Consider the following 18,034-nt stretch of genomic DNA (forward strand, 5'->3'; position numbering starts at 1 on the left):
GACCATTACAGGCTGAGAATATCTTTTTTAACATTGGCAAGGTGTGTTTTGGTGATATGTGTTAAGGTATGAGGGCGGGAGGGGGGCTCGCATGGATTGGATTCTTGTGAAAACATGTTCTCGGAGAAGATACACGTGGCAAAAGTCAACTTGGTGCAACGCTGAAATTGTTACAAGTGTTATTATGTTTCTGAACGTTTTTAGAATCAGGAATGTTATGGCAAAGAAAGAGGCCGCCCAGCCCATGGGGATAGAAATCTGTCCTGGATGGGAGTGCAAAGCAGGCGGGATTGTTTAGGCCGCCTGTTATATGCCCGCCCGTTATATGCCCGCCCGATATCCAATCCCATTGATTCACCAGCGCCCGTTTTGTGCTATTGTCCGAGACGGTTTTCACCGCCCTTCGTTCTTAAATTTGTTCCCTGTGGTTGCTGTCTCATTCAGCAAGAGAAACAAACTATCACAAATTTCTACATAATAACACTTTATAAAATACTGAGCTGTAATCCCTCATTTATGGCAACATTCTAATAAAAATTCAATTCACACACTGGCATCTGCCTGAGTAAATTTATGGAAGGAATGTACCAGGACCCTACAACACACCCGCTGCTCCATTTTGCCCCATTTTTAACATAAACCGCCCGGTGGGAACGGGGCAGGTTTGGGTCAGGTGCCCATTTTGCACCCCTCAATTTTAACCTTTGGTCATAGGAATATGGGGAATAGGAGCAGGAGTAGGCTATACGGCCCCTCGAGCCTGCTCCGCCATTCAATCAGATCATGGCTGATCTTTGACCTCAACTCCACTTTCCTGCCCGATCCCCATATCCCTTGATTCCCCTAGAGTCCAAAAATCTATTGATCTCAGCCTTGAATATATTCAATGAATCAGCATCCACAGCCCACTGGGGTAGAGAATTCCAAAGATTCACAACCCTCTGAGTGAAGGAATTCCTCCTCATCTCAGTCTTAAATGGCCGATCCCTTATCCTGAGATGATCCCTCCTAGTTTTAGACTCTCCAGCCATGGGGGAAATAATCTCTCAGCGTCTACCCTGTCAAGCCCCCTCAGAATCTTATATGTTTCAATGAAATCACCTCTCATCCTTCTAAACTCCAGAGAGTATGGGCCCATTCTACTCAACCTCTCTTCATTAAACAACCCTCTCATCCCAGGAATCAATCTAGTGAACCTTTATTGCACCGCCTCTGAGGCAAGTATATCCTTCCTTAGATAAGGAGACAAACTGTACGCAGTGCTCCAGGTGAGGTCTCACCAAAGCCCTGTACTATTGTAGTAAGTCTTCCTTACTCTTGTACTCCAACCCCCTTGCAATAAAGGCCAACATGCCATTTGCCATCCTAATTGCCTGTTGTACCTGCATGCTAACTTTCGGTGTTTTTTGTACCAGGACACCCAAATCTCTCTGAACACCAATATTTAATAGTTTCTCACCATTTAAAAAATATTCTGTTTTTCCATTCTTCCTACCAAAGTGAATAACCTCACATTTCCCCACATTATACTCCGTCTGTCACCTTATTACCCAATCACTTAATCTGTCGATATCCGTTTGCAGACTCTTTGTGTCCTCCTCACAGCTTACTTTCCCACCTAGCTTTGTATCGTCAGCAAACTTGGATACATTACAATCGGTCCCTTCATCCATGTCATTAATATAGATTGTAAATAGCTGAGGCCCAAGCACTGATCCTTGCGGCACCCCACTAGTACAAGCCTGACAATCTGAGAATGACGTGTTTATCCCCTACTCTCTGTTTTCTGTCTGTTAACCAATCTTCTATCCATGCTAATATATTACCCCCAACCCCATGAGCCCTTAACTTGCATAACAAGCATTTATGTGGCACCTTATCGAATACCTATTGGAAATCCAAATATACTACATCCACTGGTTCCCCTTTATCTACCCTGCCAGTTACATCCTCAAAAAGCTCTAATAAATTTGTCAAATATGATTTCCCTTTCATAAAATCATGTTGACTCTGCCTAATCATATTACGATTTTCTAGGTGCCCTGTTACCACTTCCTTTAATAATGGATTCCAGCATTTTCCCGATGGCCGATGTCAGGCTAACTGGCCTGCAGTTCCCTGTTTTCTCTCTCCCTCCTTTCTTGAATAGCGGGGTTACATTTGCTACCTTCCAATCCATTGGGACCATTCTAGAATCTAGAGAATTTTGGAAGATCACAACCAATGCAGCCACTATCTCTGCAGCCACCTCTTTTAGAACCCTAGGATGTCGGCCATCAGGTCCAGGGGATTTGTCTGACATTAATTTAGTCCCATTAATTTCTCCAGTACTTTTTCTTTACCAATATTAATTACTTTAAATTCCTCACTCTCATTAGCCCCTAGGTTCCCCACTATTTCTGGTATTTTTTTGTGTCTTCTACTGTGAAGACAGATAAAAAAATATTTGTTCAAAGTCTCTGCCATTTCCTGATTCCCCATTATAATTTCTCCTGTCTCAGCCTCTAAGGGACCAAAGTTTACTTTCGCTAATCTCTTCCTTTTTACATACTTGTAGAAACTCTTATAATCTGTTTTTATATTTCTTGGTAGTGATTGTGTAAAGCAGGCGATATCGGATAGGCTGCCCGTAATAGATTATTGCCAAAAATTAAAATATCCCCAGTGGAAAAGGGAAATCAGTCGGGGGCCTGATGGGTGGCCAATCGGTTATTGTCCGTTTTACACCATCACCGAAAGTTACTTGTTACAGGGATTGAATGTAAATGAATCCACCGCTAAGGAATTGAAGGCCTGAGCTTGTTGTTTTTCTTCCAATTCAGCTCCACAATTTTTACCCATTTCTGGGATTTCTGATTCCGAATCACAAAACAATTATTAAAAATCTACAGAAGATACACAACACCTTTAATGATTTGTTGAAAGCAACCAAAGAAACACTGAGTGAGAACTGCATCTGGAGCCTCAGCGAGGCATTAATAATGAGACAACAACAGGTACAGTGACTCACCTTTGCAGCAGTAAAGGGAACGTTGGTAGATTTCTGACCTTGCATGCGGAAGTTGGTTTGTAGAATAAAAAAATGACTTTCATCCAGAGTTCTGAAGTCTGTTATTATATCACGTAATCCTATCACTCGTTAATTAAAAAAATCACCGCTGTGCAGCACAAAACGCCCATTGTGACCAGTTAACAAAAGTACTAACCTGCTTTCAGTGTGTTAATTACATGGTGCAGATGTTGATTGTGTCCATTGCATAACATTGGTGGTGCTTGGGTGTAAAAATATGGTTTAAAGCCAAGATTGGGCAATATCTCATCTCGCATAGCTCACATAAAGTTCCCAAACATTTAATAAGAGGCCAGGTGTTAATAGGAGGGGAGCGAAGACCTGTCTCAGTGTGTGTGTGAACAAAGAGAGTTTATAAAAGACAAAGGCAATGCTGAAACTTCAGAACTAAGCACCCAAAGGTCATGAGGTAGCCGGTTTCTAGACGCCAGAATGTCAGAAGGTGGTTCATACCAAAATAAAATATGTGGTTGCTGAAGAAACCTCCCATTGTAAACAATAGACATCGCAGGAGCCATGTTCAAAGCTGGGTACAAACTGTTTCTGCAGCAGAGATAAAGGGATAACGTAGCCACACTAACATAGTATAAACCATCCTTGGTGGTTTCTGAGTTCGCAAAGTGGGATGGTTTACGACAATAAGACCATAAGAAATAGGAGCAGGAGTAGGCCATTCGGCCCCTCGAGCCTGCTCCGCCATTTAATGAGATCATGGCTGATCTGATTTTTACCTCAACTCCACTTTCCCGCCCTTTCCCCATATCCTTTGACTCCCTTGCTGATCAAAAATTTGTCTAACTCAGCCTTGAATGTATTCAATGACTCAGCCTCCACAGCTTTTTGGGGTAAAGAATTCCAAAGATTCACAACCTTCTGGGAGAAGAAATTCCTCCTCATTTCCATCTTAAACGGGCGACCCCTTATTCTGAGACTATGCCCCCTAGTTTTAGATTCCCCCATGAGGGGTAACATCCTCTCAGCATCTACCCTATCGAATCCCCTCAGAATCTTGTATGTTTCAATAACATCTCCTCTCATTCTTCTAAACTCCAATGAGTATAGACTCAACCCGTTCAATCTTTCCTCATAAGACAACCCTTCCATACCCGGAATCAACCTAGTGAACCTTCTCTGAACTGCCTCCAATGCAAGTACGTCCTTCCTTAAATAAGGGCACCAGAACTGTACCCAGTACTCCAGGTGTGGTCTCACCAGCATCCTGTACAGTTGTAGCATGACTTCTCTGCTTTTATACTCCATCATCCTAGAAATAAAGGCCAATATTCCGATTGCCTTCCAGATTACCTGCTGTACCTGTATGTTGACTTTTTGTGTTTCATGTACGAGGACACCCAGATCCCTCTGTACCGCAGCATTTTGTAGTATTTCTCCATTCAAATAATATTTTGCTTTTTTATTTTTCCTCCCAAAGTGGATGACTTCACATTTTCCCACATTATATTCCATCTGCCAAATTTTTGCCCATTTGCTTGACCTGTCAATATCCCTTTGCAGACACTTTGTGTCCTCATTGCAACTTGCTTTTCCACCTATCTTTGTATCATCAGCAAATTTTGGCCACAAGACACTCTGTTCCTTCATCCAAGTCATTGATATATATTGTAAATAGTTGAGGCCCCAGCACTGAGCCCTGCAGCACCCCACTAGTTACAGATTGCTATTTTGAAAATGACTCTTTTATCCTGACTCTTTGTTTTCTGTTAGTTAGCCAATCCTCTATCCATGCCAGTATATTACCCCCAACACCATGAGCTCTTATCTTGTGCAGTAATCTTTTATGTGGCACCTTATCAAATGTCTTTTGGAAATCCAAATATACTGCATCCATTGGTTCCCCTTTATCCACCCTGCCCGTTACTTCCTCAAAATACTCTAATAAATTTGTCAGACATGATTTCCCCTTCATAAGACCATGTTGACTCTCCTTGATTGTATTATGAGTCTCCAAATGTCCTGCTACTACTTCCTTAATAATGGATTCTAGCATTTTCCCAATGACAGATGTTAGGCTAACTGGTCTATAGTTACCTGATTTCTGTCTCACTCCCTTCTTGAATAGGGGTGTTACGTTTGAGGTTTTCCAATCCGCCGGGACCTTTCCAGAATCTGGTGAATTCTGGAATATTACAACCAATGCATCCACTATCTCTGTAGCCACTTCCTTTAAGACCCTCGGATGCAAGCCATCAGGTCCAGGGGACTTGTCAGCCTTTAGACCCATTAGTTTACCTAGTACTTTTTCTCTGGTGATAGTGATTGTTTTTAGTTCCTCCCTCCCCTTTGCCCCTTGATTTTCTACTATTATTGGTATGTTATTAGTGTCTTCTACTGTGAAGACAGATACAAAATATCTGTTCAATTCCTCTGCCATTTCCTTGTTTTCCATTATTATTTCCCCAGTCTCATCCTCTAAGGGACCAATGTTTACTTTAGCTACCCTCTCCCTTTTTATATACTTGTAGAAGCTTTTATTGTCAGTTTTTGTATTTCTTGCTAGTTTACTCTCATAATTTATTTTCTCTCTCTTTATTATTCTTTTAGTCATCCTTTGCTGGTTTTTAAGACCAGCATTTCTTATTTACCGAACAACGCAGTCAAATAGTATAAAGATGGGGCATGCTCCCTCCTAAACGTTAGAGCTCTCAAGAGGGGTCGGTCAGAAGTCCTTTGCCATAGGCAGTCTGTGGAGGCTAAGGCCTGATCTACCTATTAATTGCTTGTCATTAATGTAATCTGTAGACAGTTGTATTATAGCTATAGTACTTCTGGTTGTAATGTTGAAGACAGCTGAAGTGCAACTCTGGTGTAAGTCAATCTATTAAACTTGCTATTTTAGAATCACTGGGGCTAGAATCAAGCAGAAGTTATAGTTGCAACATATCTGCTAACAAATGCAGTCCCCGGGTGGGCACAAGTTTTAAAGGTTTGAGGTAGCTAGTCCGTGAGAGTACAAACCAAGGCGAGTGCACTGGATGGTATATGCTCGACAACCCACACGTACGTGGGGCTGTCGAGCATATACCAGTGGAGAATTGCAAATGTTACACCCTTGTTCAGAAAAGGGTGTAAGGATAAACCCAGCAACTACAGGACAGCCAATTTAACCTTGGCGGTGGGGAAACTTTTAGAAACATTAATCTGGGACACAATTAACAGTCACTTGGACAAGTGTGGATTAATTAAGGAAAGCCAACACGGATATGTTAAAGGCAAATCGTGTTTAAATAACTTGAGTTTTTTGATGAGGTAACAAGAAGGGATGTTGAGGGCAATGCAGTTGATATAGTGTATATGGACTTCCAAAAGGCATTTGATAAAGTGCCACATAATAGGCTTGTCATCAAAGTTGAAGCCCATGGAATAAAAGGAGCAGTGGCAGCATGGATACAGGAAACAGAGAGTAGTGGTGAATGGTTGTTTTTCGGACTGGAGGGAGGTATACAGTGGTGTTCCCCAGGGGTCGGTGCTAGGACCACTGCTTTTCTTGATATATATTAATGACTTGGACTTGGGTATATAGGGCACAATTTCAAAATTTGCGGATGACACGAAACATGGAAGTGTAGTGAGGAGGATAGTGATAGACTTCAAAAGGACATAGACAGGCTGGTGGAATGGGCGGACACATGGCAGATGAAATTTAATGCAGAGAAGTGGGAAGTGATACATTTTGGTAAGAAGAACGAGGAGAGGCAATATAAACTAAAAGGGGTGCAGGAACAGAGAGGTCTGGGGGTATATCTGCACAAATCATTGAAGGTGGCGGGGCAGGTTGAGCTAACGGTTAAAAAAGCATATTGGATCCTGGGCTTTATAAATAGAGGCATAGAGTACAAAAGCAAGGAAGTCATGATGAACCTTTATAAAACACTGGTTCGGCCACAACTGGAGCATTGTGTCCAATTCTGGGCTCCGCACTTTAGGAAGGATGTGAAGGCCTTAGAGAGGGTGCAGAAGAGATTTAGTAGAATGATTCCAGGGATGAGGGACTTCAGTTACGTGGATAGACTGGAGAAGCTGGAGTTGTTCTCCTTGGAACAGAGGAGATTTGATCGAGGTATTCAAAATCATGAAGGGTCTGGACAGAGTAGATAGGGAGAAACTGTTCCCATTGGCAGAAGGGTCAAGAACCAGAGGACATAGATTTAAAGTGATTGGCAAAAGAACCAAAGGTGACATGAGGAAAAACTTTTTTACACAGCGAGTGGTTGGGATCTGGAATGCACTGCCTGAGGGGGTGGTGGAGGCAGATTCAATCATGGCCTTCAAAAGTGAATTAGATAAGTACTTGAAGGGAAAAAATTTGCAGGATTATGGGGAAAGGGTGGGGCAGTGGGACCAGCTGGATTGCTCTTGCGGAGAGCCGGCATGGACTCGATGTCGAATGGCCTCCTTCCGTGCTGTAACCATTCTATGATCCTATATTATCAGTTCCAATTTCAGAAACAAATTATGTCCAGGTGTTGTCATTTTACAGTAGAGACAGAAGGGCCACCATTTCTTAATGGATTTCTCTCGTTACTGTCGCAACTATGGGTTGTTAATCCTTCAAAAATAACTTCCGCTTGATTATAGCCTGAGTGTTTATAAAATAGCCAGTTTAATAGGTTGAATTACAACAGACTGCACGACTGCTGTTTTCAACATTATATTAAACAGTATTACAATTATAATACAACGGTTTACAGATTACATTAATGACAAGCAATCAATACAACTTGATCTGTCTGCATATCCAGGTAGATCAGACCTTAGCCTTCATGGACTGCCTGTTGCAATGGACTTCCGACCATCCCCTGTTGAGAGCTCTAACTCTAATGCAGAGGGTGCACTAGTTATTATCTTCCAAAATTCTATAGATTATGGAACAGTTCCTGCAGATTGGAGGGTGGCAAATGTAACCCCACTAAACAGGGAACTACAGACCAGTTAGCCTAACATCAGTAGTAGGGAAAATGCTAGGGTCTATTATAAAGGATGTGATAATAGGACATTTAGAAAATATCAACGGGATTAGACAAAGTCAACATGGATTTATGAAAGGGAAATCATGTTTGACAAACCTACTGGAGTTTTTTGAGGATGTAACTGGTAGAATAGGTAAGGGAGAACCAGTGGATGTGGTTTATTTGGATTTTCAGAAGGCCTTTGATAAAGTCCCACATAAGAGGTTAGTGTGCAAAATTAAAGCACATGGGATTGGGGGGAATATACTGGCATGGATTGAAAATTGGTTGACAGACAGGAAACAGGGAGTAGGAATAAATGGGTCTTTTTCCGGGTGGCAGGCAGTGACTAGTGGGGTACCGCAGGGATCAGTGCTTGGGCCCCAGCTATTCACAATATACATCAATGATTTGGATGAGGCAACCAAATGTAATATTTTCAAGTTTGCTGACGACACAAAACTAGGTGGGATTGTGAGTTGTGAGGAGGATGCAAAGAGGCTTCAAGGCGATTTAGACAAGTTGAGTGAGTACGTGGCAGATGCAGTATAATGTGGATAAATGTGAAGTTATCCACTTTGAAAGGAAAAACAGAAAGGCAGAGTTTTATTTAAATGGTGATAGATTGGGGAACGTTGATGTACAAAGAGACCTGGGTGTCCTTGTACACCAGTCACTGAAAGCAAACATGCAGATGCAGCAAGCAGTTAGGAAGGCAAATGGTATGTTGGCCTTCATTGCAAGAGGATTTGAGTATAGGAGCAAGGATGTCTTACTGCAGTTATACAGGGCCTTGGTGAGACCACACCTGGAGTATTGTGTGTAGTTTTGGTCTCCTTACCTAAGAAAGGATATACTTGCCATAGAGGGAGTGCAGCGAAGGTTCACCAGACTGATTCCTGGGATGGCAGGTCTGTCGTATGAGGAGAGATTGGGTCGACTCGGCCTGAATTCACTCGAGTTTAGAAGAATGAGAGGGGATCTCATTGAAACATATAAAATTCTGACAGGGCTCGACAGACTGGATGCAGGGAGGATGTTTCCCCTGGCTGGGGGGGTCCAGAACGAGGGGTCACAGTCTCAGGATACGGAGTAGGACATTTAGGACTGAGATGAGGAGAAATTTCTTCACTCAGAGTGTGGTGAACCTGTGGAATTCTCTACCACAGAAGGCTGTGGAGGCCAAGTCACTGAATATATTTAAGAAGGAGCTGGATAGATTTCTAGACACAAAAGGCATCAAGGGGTATGGGGAGAGAGCAGGAATATGATATTGAGATAAAGGATCAGCCATGATCATATTGAATGGCGGAGCAGGCTCGAAGGGCCGAATGGCCTACTCCTGTTCCTATTTTCTATGTTTCTATCTTTTGGGAGGGAGCATGCCCTATCTTTATAGCTTTTCGGCTGCGTTGTTTTGTACATAAGTACTGCTGGTCTTATTTCATGGTCGTAACCCACTTTGCTAACTCTTGGAAACCACCAAGGATTGTTTATACTATGTAAGTGTGGCTACCTTGCACCTTATCTCTGCTGCATAAACACTTTATTCCATGTCAGCCTTGAACATTGCTCCTGCGATGTCTATTGTTTACAGTATCTTTAGCAACCACATCTCTTATTTTGGAACCACCTTCTGACATTATAGCATCTAGGAACAGGCCACCTCCTGACCTTTTGGGTATTTAATTCTGAAGTTTCAGCATGGCCTTTGTCTTTTACAAACTGTTTTTGTTCACACACACTGAGATAAACTTTGTCCCCCTCCTATTAACACCACCCTGTTGCTAAATGTTTGGGAGCTTTATGTGACCTATACAAGATGTGATATTGACCATGCTTGGCTGTAAACGATATTCTTACAGTGAGTTTTAATCTTGCACTATATAACATGGAATGCCTTGCCATTATTTAATTGTTGAAAAGTTTTTATCTCACAGCCTCCTTAAGCCATATATGATTTTACCTTAAAAAATGATCTTAAAATTTTACTCTGATATATTGGCTAGTGCTTAATGCTTTGGTCTCACATTCTCCTCTCATTTTATCGGAGATTGTAAACAATTTTACAACACCAAGTTATAGTCCAGCAATTTTATTTTAAATTCACAAGCTTTCGGAGGCTTCCTCCTTCCTCAGGCGAACGTTGTTGGAAATGAAATCCTCAAAATGAAATTGCATTTATAAATCACAGAACAATGCTTGGTGATTACAGACAGTTTTTTCAACTGCCCGTTGCCAAGGCAATCAATGTGCAGACAGACAGGTGTTACCTGCAAGGTCTCCGAATATACAAATCACCAAAAAAAAACCCCAAAAAAACAGAGATAGAGAGGTAGAAACATAGAAAAGACAGCAACTGACCCGTTATATTAAAAACAGATAACATTTGTTCGCTGGTGGGGTAACGTGTAGCGTGACATGAACCCAAGATCCCGGTTGAGGCCGTCCTCATGGGTGCGGAACTTGGCTATCAATTTCTGCTCGACGATTTTGCGTTGTCGTGTGTCTCGAAGGCCGCCTTGGAGTACGCTTACCCGAAGGTCGGTGGCTGAATGTCCTTGACTGCTGAAGTGTTCCCCGACTGGGAGGGAACCCTCCTGTTTGGTGATTGTTGCGCGGTGTCCGTTCATCCGTTGTCGCAGCGTCTGCATGGTCTCGCCAATGTACCATGCTCTGGGGCATCCTTTCCTGCAACGTATGAGGTAGACAACGTTGGCCGAGTCACAGGAGTATGAACCATGCACCTGGTGGCTGGTGTCCTCTCGTGTGATGGTGGTATCTGTGTCGATGATCTGGCATGTCTTGCAGAGGTTACCGTGGCAGGGTTGTGTGGTGTTGTGGACGCTGTTCTCTTGAAAGCTAGGTAATTTGCTGCGAACGATGGTCTGTTTGAGGTTGGGTGGCTGTTTAAAGGCGAGTAGTGGAGGTGTGGGGATGGCCTTAGCGAGGTGTTCGTCGTCATTGATGACATGTTGAAGGCTGCGGAGAACATGGCGTAGTTTCTCCGCTCCGGGGAAGTACTGGACGACAAAGGGTACTCTGTTGGTTGTGTCCCATGTTAGTCTCCTGAGGAGGTCTAGGCGATTTTTCGCTGTGGCCCGTCGGAACTGTTGATCGATGAGTCGAGCATCATATCCCGTTCTTACTAGGGCGTCTTTCAGCGTCTGTAGGTGTCCATCGCGTTCTTCCTCGTCTGAGCAGACCCTGTGTATTCGCAGGGCCTGTCCATAGGGGATGGCCTCTTTGACGTGGTTAGGGTGGAAGCTGGAAAAGTGGAGCATCGTGAGGTTGTCCGTGGGCTTGCGGTAGAGTGAGGTGCTGAGGTGCCCGTCTTTGATGGAGATTCGTGTGTCCAAGAAAGAAACTGATTCTGAGGAGTAGTCCATGGTGAGCTTGATGGTGGGATGGAACTTGTTGATGTTATCGTGTCGTCTCTTTAGTGATTCCTCGCCGTGGGTCCATAGAAAGAAAATGTCGTCGATGTATCTGGTGTATAGTGTTGGTTGGAGGTCCTGTGCAGTGAAGAAGTCCTGCTCGAACTTGTGCATGAAAATGTTGGCGTATTGGGGTGCGAATTTGGTCCCCATGGCTGTTCCGTGTGTTTGGGTAAAGAACTGGTTATCGAAGGTGAAGACATTGTGATCCAGGATGAAGCGGATGAGTTGTAGGATGGCGTCTGGAGATTGGCTGTTGTTGGTGTTGAGTATTGATGCTGTTGCAGCGATGCCGTCATCGTGGGGGATACTGGTGTAGAGTGCCGAGACGTCCATCGTGGTGAGAAGTGTTCCTGGTTCAACTGGTCCGTGTGTACTGAGTTTTTGTAGGAAGTCTGTAGTGTCGCGACAGAAGCTGGGGGTTCCCTGTACGATGGGTTTCAGGATGCCCTCGATGTATCCAGAGAGGTTCTCACACAGGGTTCCGTTGCCTGATACGATAGGACGTCCGGGTGTGTTGGCTTTGTGTATCTTTGGGAGGCAGTAGAAGTCTCCCACGCGGGGAGTATGTGGGATGAGAGTGCGTAGGATGCTTTGAAAGTCTGGATCGAAGGTCTTGATCAGTTTGTAGAGCTGGTGGGTGTGTTCTTTGGTCGGATCTGCGGGTAACCGTCTGTAGTGTTCCTGGTTGTCCAGTTGTCGGTATGCTTCTTTGCAATAGTCCGTTCTGTTCTGTATGACTATGGCTCCTCCTTTGTCCGCTGGTTTGATGACGATGTTGCGGTTGGTCTTGAGAGCGTTATCGGAGATGTTAACCTCTTTAAGATAAATGGATTTATACCTAAAGTTAATTCAGACCAATCCTTTAAGTGTCGTTTTGCTACCAGAATATATGAAAGGCTAATGGTGAATTAAGAAAGGGGAAAGAACTTTCACTGATATCTCAGGGTGTCCCAAATCGCTTTACAGCCAATGATGTATGTTTGAAGTGTAGTAACTGTGGTAATGTAGGGAAATGCAGCTTCCCTGCACTTCGTCAAATAGTGCCACCTGAGAGGGCAGATGGGGCCTCGATATAACATCTGATCCAAAAGACGGCACCTCTGACAGTGCAGCACTCCCTCAGTACTGGACTGAAATATCAGCCTAAATTATGTGCTCAAGTTTCTGAAGTGGGGAGTGAACCTACTGACTCAGAGGCCAGAGTGCTACCAGTCTCAATTACATAGATTAGCCCAGCAACGTATGTGTACAAATATTGGCTGAAAAATGTGATACATTCTCTTTTATTTTACTTTGTTTTGAAGGAATTCGGAGACCAAGATTTAGAACTTCAGAAAAGGAACGTGGTAATTACAGTAACTGACCTGTTTTCTGCTGGCACAGAGACCACCTCCAGTACCATCTGCTGGGGGCTTCTTATAATGATGAAATATCCAGAAATCCAGAGTAAGAAATCGTTAGCATCACTTCTAGTACTTTTTGTGTTGCTGTTAAAAGCATTACCTGGTCAGTCCTTTATACATGACCTCTGAGGGACATGTGATGAAGATCTGTAGTTGACATCAATATATTGGTGTAGAGTGTTGAACAATGGTCTTTCATATCTGGGACCAGTGCTCAAATCCAGCCCTCACTAATGGAGAAAATCCTCCTGTGTCCGATCGCTGTAAGAATCTGCCTTAAAATAAAATGCGTCAGCCTCAATCTGGCTCCTAGTGACCCTGGAGCCTAGTACTCAAATAACCCCAAGATTAGCACCAAATTGGTCACATCAAAGAATGAATTTTTTGAGGCGGTAACAAGGAGGGTCGATGAGGGTAGCGCGTCTGATTTAGTCCACATGGATTTTAGCAAGGCTTTTGATAAGGTCCCACATGGCAGTCTGGAAAAAATGTAAAAGCCCAAGGGATCCAAGGGGAAGTGGCTAGTTGAATCCAAAACTGGCTTAGTGGCAAGAAGCAAAGGGTAATGGTCAACAGGTGTTTTTATGACTGGAAGGCTGTTTCTAGTGGGGTTCTGCAGAGCTCAGTACTCGGTCCCTTGCTTATTGTGGTATATATCAATGGTTTAGACTTAAATGTAGGGAGGTATGATTAAGAATTTTGCAGAGGATACAAAAATTGGCCATGTGGTTGATAGTGAGGAGGAAGGCTATAGACTGCAGGAAGATATCAATGGACTGGTCAGGTGGGCAGAAAGGTGGCAAATGGAATTCAATCCAGGGAAGTGTTAAGTAATGCATTTGGGGAGGGCAAACAAGGCAAAGGAATTCACAATAAGTGGGAGGATACTGATAGGTGTAGAGGAACAGAGGAACCTTGGAGTGCGTGTCCACAGATCCCTGAAGGTAGCAGGACAGGTAGATAAGGTGTTAAGAAGGTGTATGGGATACTTGCCTTTATTAGCTGAGGCATAGAATATAAGAGCAGGGAGGTTATGCTAGAACTGTATAAAACACTAGTTAGCCCACAACTTGAGTACTGTATACAGTTCTGGTCACTACATTACAGGAAAGATGTGATTGCACTCGAGAGGGTACAGCGGAGATTTACGAGGATGTTGCCAGGACTGGAGAATTTTAGCTATGAGGAAAGATTGGATTGGCTGAGATAGTTTTCTTTGGAACGGAGGAGGCTGAGAGGAGATTTAATTGAGGTGTATAAAATTATGAGGGGCCGAAATAGAGTGGATAGGAAGGACCTATTTCCCTTAGCAGAGAGGTCAATAACCAAGAGGCATAGATATAAAGTAATTGGTAGAAGGATTAGAGGGGAAATGAGGAGAATTTTTTCACCCAGAGGGTGGTGGGGGTCTGGAACTCACTGCCTGAAAGGGTGATAGGGGCAGAAAGCCTCATTGCATTTAAGAAGTACGTGGATATGCATTTGAAGTGCCGTAACCTACAAGGCTACAGACCAAGTGCTGGAAAAGGGGATTAGGCTGGATTGCTCTTTTTCAGCTGGCACAGACACGATGGGCTGAATGGCCTCTTTCTATGCTGTGCAAGAAAATCAAAAAGTTAGTATGCAGGTGCAGCAGGTGATCAAGAAGGCCAACGGAATGTTGGCTTTTATTGCTAGGGGGATAGAATATAAAAACAGGGAGGTATTGCTGCAGTTATATAAGGTATTGGTGAGACCGCACCTGGAATACTGCATACAGTTTTGGTGTCCATACTTAAGAAAAGACATACTTGCTCTCGAGGCAGTACAAAGAAGGTTCACTCGGTTAATCCCGGGGATGAGGGGGCGGACATATGAGGAGAGGTTGAGTAGATTGGGACTCTACTCATTGGAGTTCAGAAGAATGAGAGGCAATCTTATTGAAACATATAAGATTGTGAAGGGGCTTGATCGGGTGGATGCGGTAAGGATGTTCCCAAGGATGGGTGAAACTAGAACTAGGGGGCATAATCTTAGAATAAGGGGCTGCTCTTTCAAAACTGAGATGAGGAGAAACTTCTTCACTCAGAGGGTGGTGGGTCTGTGGAATTTGCTGCCCCAGGAAGCTGTGGAAGCTACATCATTAAATAAATTTAAAACAGAAATAGACAGTTTCCTAGAAGTAAAGGGAATTAGGGGTTAAAGGGAGCGGGCAGGAAATTGGACATGAATTTAGATTTGAGGTTAGGATCAGATCAGCCATGATCTTATTGAATGGCGGAGCAGGCTCGAGGGGCCGATTGGCCTACTCCTGCTCCTATTTCTTTTGTTCTTATGTTCTTATGTAATAGAGGGAAATTAGAGTTAGAAGGGACACCATGGTTACCTTTAAAGGTGGCTGCTGTGTGGTATGGAGCAGGTTGCTGACCTATCTACTACGTTTGGCGCCCACTCCTGATTTGCAGTGTTACCCATGCAGCTGGACACCTCTATCACTAGCTGGAGCTCCTAAACCCCAGAACCTGCAGATCCAAACCCCTATAACTGCAGCATCACACAACTGCTTTGGGAGCAATTTGGTTGTCAGTGAAATCCCCTATTGCTGCATGGAATATCCTTGGATATGATAAATCAATGAGGTAAAAGTGAACTAACAGCACAGAACGAGAAGACAGGTGCAAAATCAATATGCCTCAAGTGATTGGAGTTCCGAAGAAAGCTTCTCTTGCCCACATACACAAAGCGTTCCGTGTATAAATCAGCAATCCAACAGAACCAATTAATGCTGTGTCGATCCAATTCACTCAGTAAATAATTGGCTCCATATCTGCTTCGGAATTGGACTGAAGGTTATAAAGATTTGTGTAGATGGAAATGATTCATTATTCCAATTAACACATTTCACATTCAGAGAGCGCTCCTTTAGGAAGTGTAATTAAAATGTTCTCCTTCATCTGAATCTCGCTCTAACGAATGTAAACGTGCTTATTACAATGGTGCAAAAAAGTGGGTCTGGACTTCCAGACAAAACTGATGTCTCTTATAATCAAAATAATATTGACCTCTCGTAGACACAAATTCAACAGGATACTTCCCGCAATATCGATGGTGTTGGAATACTATCCTTAAGAAATTCTCTGATTTAGATTAGTTAATCATACACTTTCAATCAAATTCTTCTGAACATTTATAAACAATAGTAGTTACAGTAAAGTATTTAGCACTATTATTACAGCAGTGTCCTGCAATTTTTCGTGCATTCGGTGTCTTCACTGGCAAGTCATAAAGTTTCTCTTGGATCGTAACGCTTATCGCCTCGGCCGCCTGTTTTACGCCTGGCCTGATATTCGGTTCTATTGAAGTTTGTAGGCGACTGAATCGTTTTCCCCGAACAAGCATAACGGGCCCCATTATAAGCATTTTCTATTTCAGAGAAAGTTCAGGAAGAAATTGATCGCATGATCGGAGCCGGGAGATTCCCTCAAACAGAAGACCGGAAACTCATGCCCTACACTGACGCAGTGATACACGAAATCCAGAGGTTTGCCAACATTGTCCCGATGAACATGCCTCATTCAACAACCGTGGACACACATTTCAGAGGATATTTCATTCCGAAGGTAGATTTAAAAAGACAAATGAGGATTAAATTTGACAACTTGTGCGTGGAGTTATTATTGCAATGTAATATTAAGTACCTTCTAAATAGAAACAGTCACAGTATTTGAAGAGAAACTAATTAGAAGGAGTAATTTGGACATTCTCAATTAGGAAATCTGGAACCGTAATTTTAATAGTGGGGGGTGACCCATTACAACCTTTTAACAACAATGTGGGGGCAATTTTAACCTAACTCGCCCGCTGGAGCCTGACAGGATCAGGTGCAACACTGGTTTTACACCCGGCCCGATTTCACTCTCCATCGAAGTCAGAAACATGCACAAAGTCAGATTTTTTTTGTTTGTTTTCAGGGAACTCACGTGATTCCCTTACTGACCTCGGTGCTGTACGATAAAACTCAGTGGGAAAAACCGAACGAATTCAACCCGTCTCACTTCCTGGATGCTGAGGGGCAGTTTGTGAAGAGAAATGCCTTCATGCCTTTCTCTGCAGGTAACGGATGGGAGAATTATGGATTCCTTTTGTAAAATATTTTCACTTGTCAAGATGACAGTAGCCACTGTTGAGAACAATGTTTCGTTGCGACCAGCAGCAACCTCAAAAATGCCATAATGAGATGTCATTTGGCCCAGAATACAAATATTCTAATCAAAGCTCCCTGTGGATGAGTTTCCCACTTTGACACCAGTGAAAACATTTCACCTCCCTGTAATAATCTTTCCTGCTGCCTTTTTGACTGAGCCAATCAAATGATGAGCCTTTCTGTGCTACGACCGTACAGATACAGGAAGCCAATTTCACTTTCGAACATGTCCTCACGTCCTCCCCTGGAGGTGCTGACTGTTGCTAGGGTTACAGTTCTAGGGCTGCTATCCGCACTCTTGCTTGGATTAGTTGCCATGCTTCGTATGTGAGTCCAGACGGTCAATTTTAGTGGACTACTTTGTTTATGGAGCCATGATGTGGAGATGCCGGTGATGGACTGGGGTGGACAAATGTAAGGAATCTTACAACACCAGGTTATAGTCCAACAGTTTTATTTGACTATAACCTGGTGTTGTAAGATTCCTTACATTTGTTTATGGAGGGCATTATCGCCAATCCAGAAGGAGTCCTGATCCGACCTCCGTGTACAAGCATTTCTCAACAGAATTCGCAGGGCAGCGATTTAGGACGGGAACCATTGATAGCGCTAATAGTAACACACCACTCTGCTGCCTTGCGTAGGATTTACTCACTAAGGGCAGATCAAGCATCAAACGTAATATCATCATGGTCTTCAACCAGATCATTTCTCCTCGAAGTGAAATAGAAATGTGATGGCGTTTCTCAATTTATTTTACTTTTCTTCCTTTATGCCATTACTAAAACTGTCATCACTTCACAACAGGCTGGTAACTGTATGTGGTCACATTGATTCATTGTTTAAATGGAGCTTCAGATTGGAGGGTGAGAGGAAACAATTGTTGTCCGATGATCTTTGTGTCAACAGCAGTCCAGAAATCAACATAAAAAGTCTATTACATGTAATGTCAAGTAATAGAATTAAAATTA

At 43.1% G+C, this 18,034-nt stretch overlaps 1 protein-coding gene across 1 annotated transcript in view; it reads left to right on the forward strand.

Moving 5' to 3' along the window:
- Window positions 1-18,034, forward strand: part of LOC137304962 (uncharacterized) — a 94,598-nt gene that overhangs the window by 12,351 nt on the left and 64,213 nt on the right. Inside the window, exons 5-8 of the mRNA XM_067973739.1 lie at window positions 2,823-2,996; window positions 12,782-12,923; window positions 16,292-16,479; window positions 16,831-16,972. Of these exons, the coding sequence (XP_067829840.1) occupies window positions 2,823-2,996; window positions 12,782-12,923; window positions 16,292-16,479; window positions 16,831-16,972 (646 nt within the window). The remainder of the gene's footprint in view (window positions 1-2,822; window positions 2,997-12,781; window positions 12,924-16,291; window positions 16,480-16,830; window positions 16,973-18,034) is intronic.

Source organism: Heptranchias perlo, chromosome 39 (assembly GCF_035084215.1).
Source record: "Heptranchias perlo isolate sHepPer1 chromosome 39, sHepPer1.hap1, whole genome shotgun sequence".
Taxonomy (NCBI): domain Eukaryota; kingdom Metazoa; phylum Chordata; class Chondrichthyes; order Hexanchiformes; family Hexanchidae; genus Heptranchias; species Heptranchias perlo.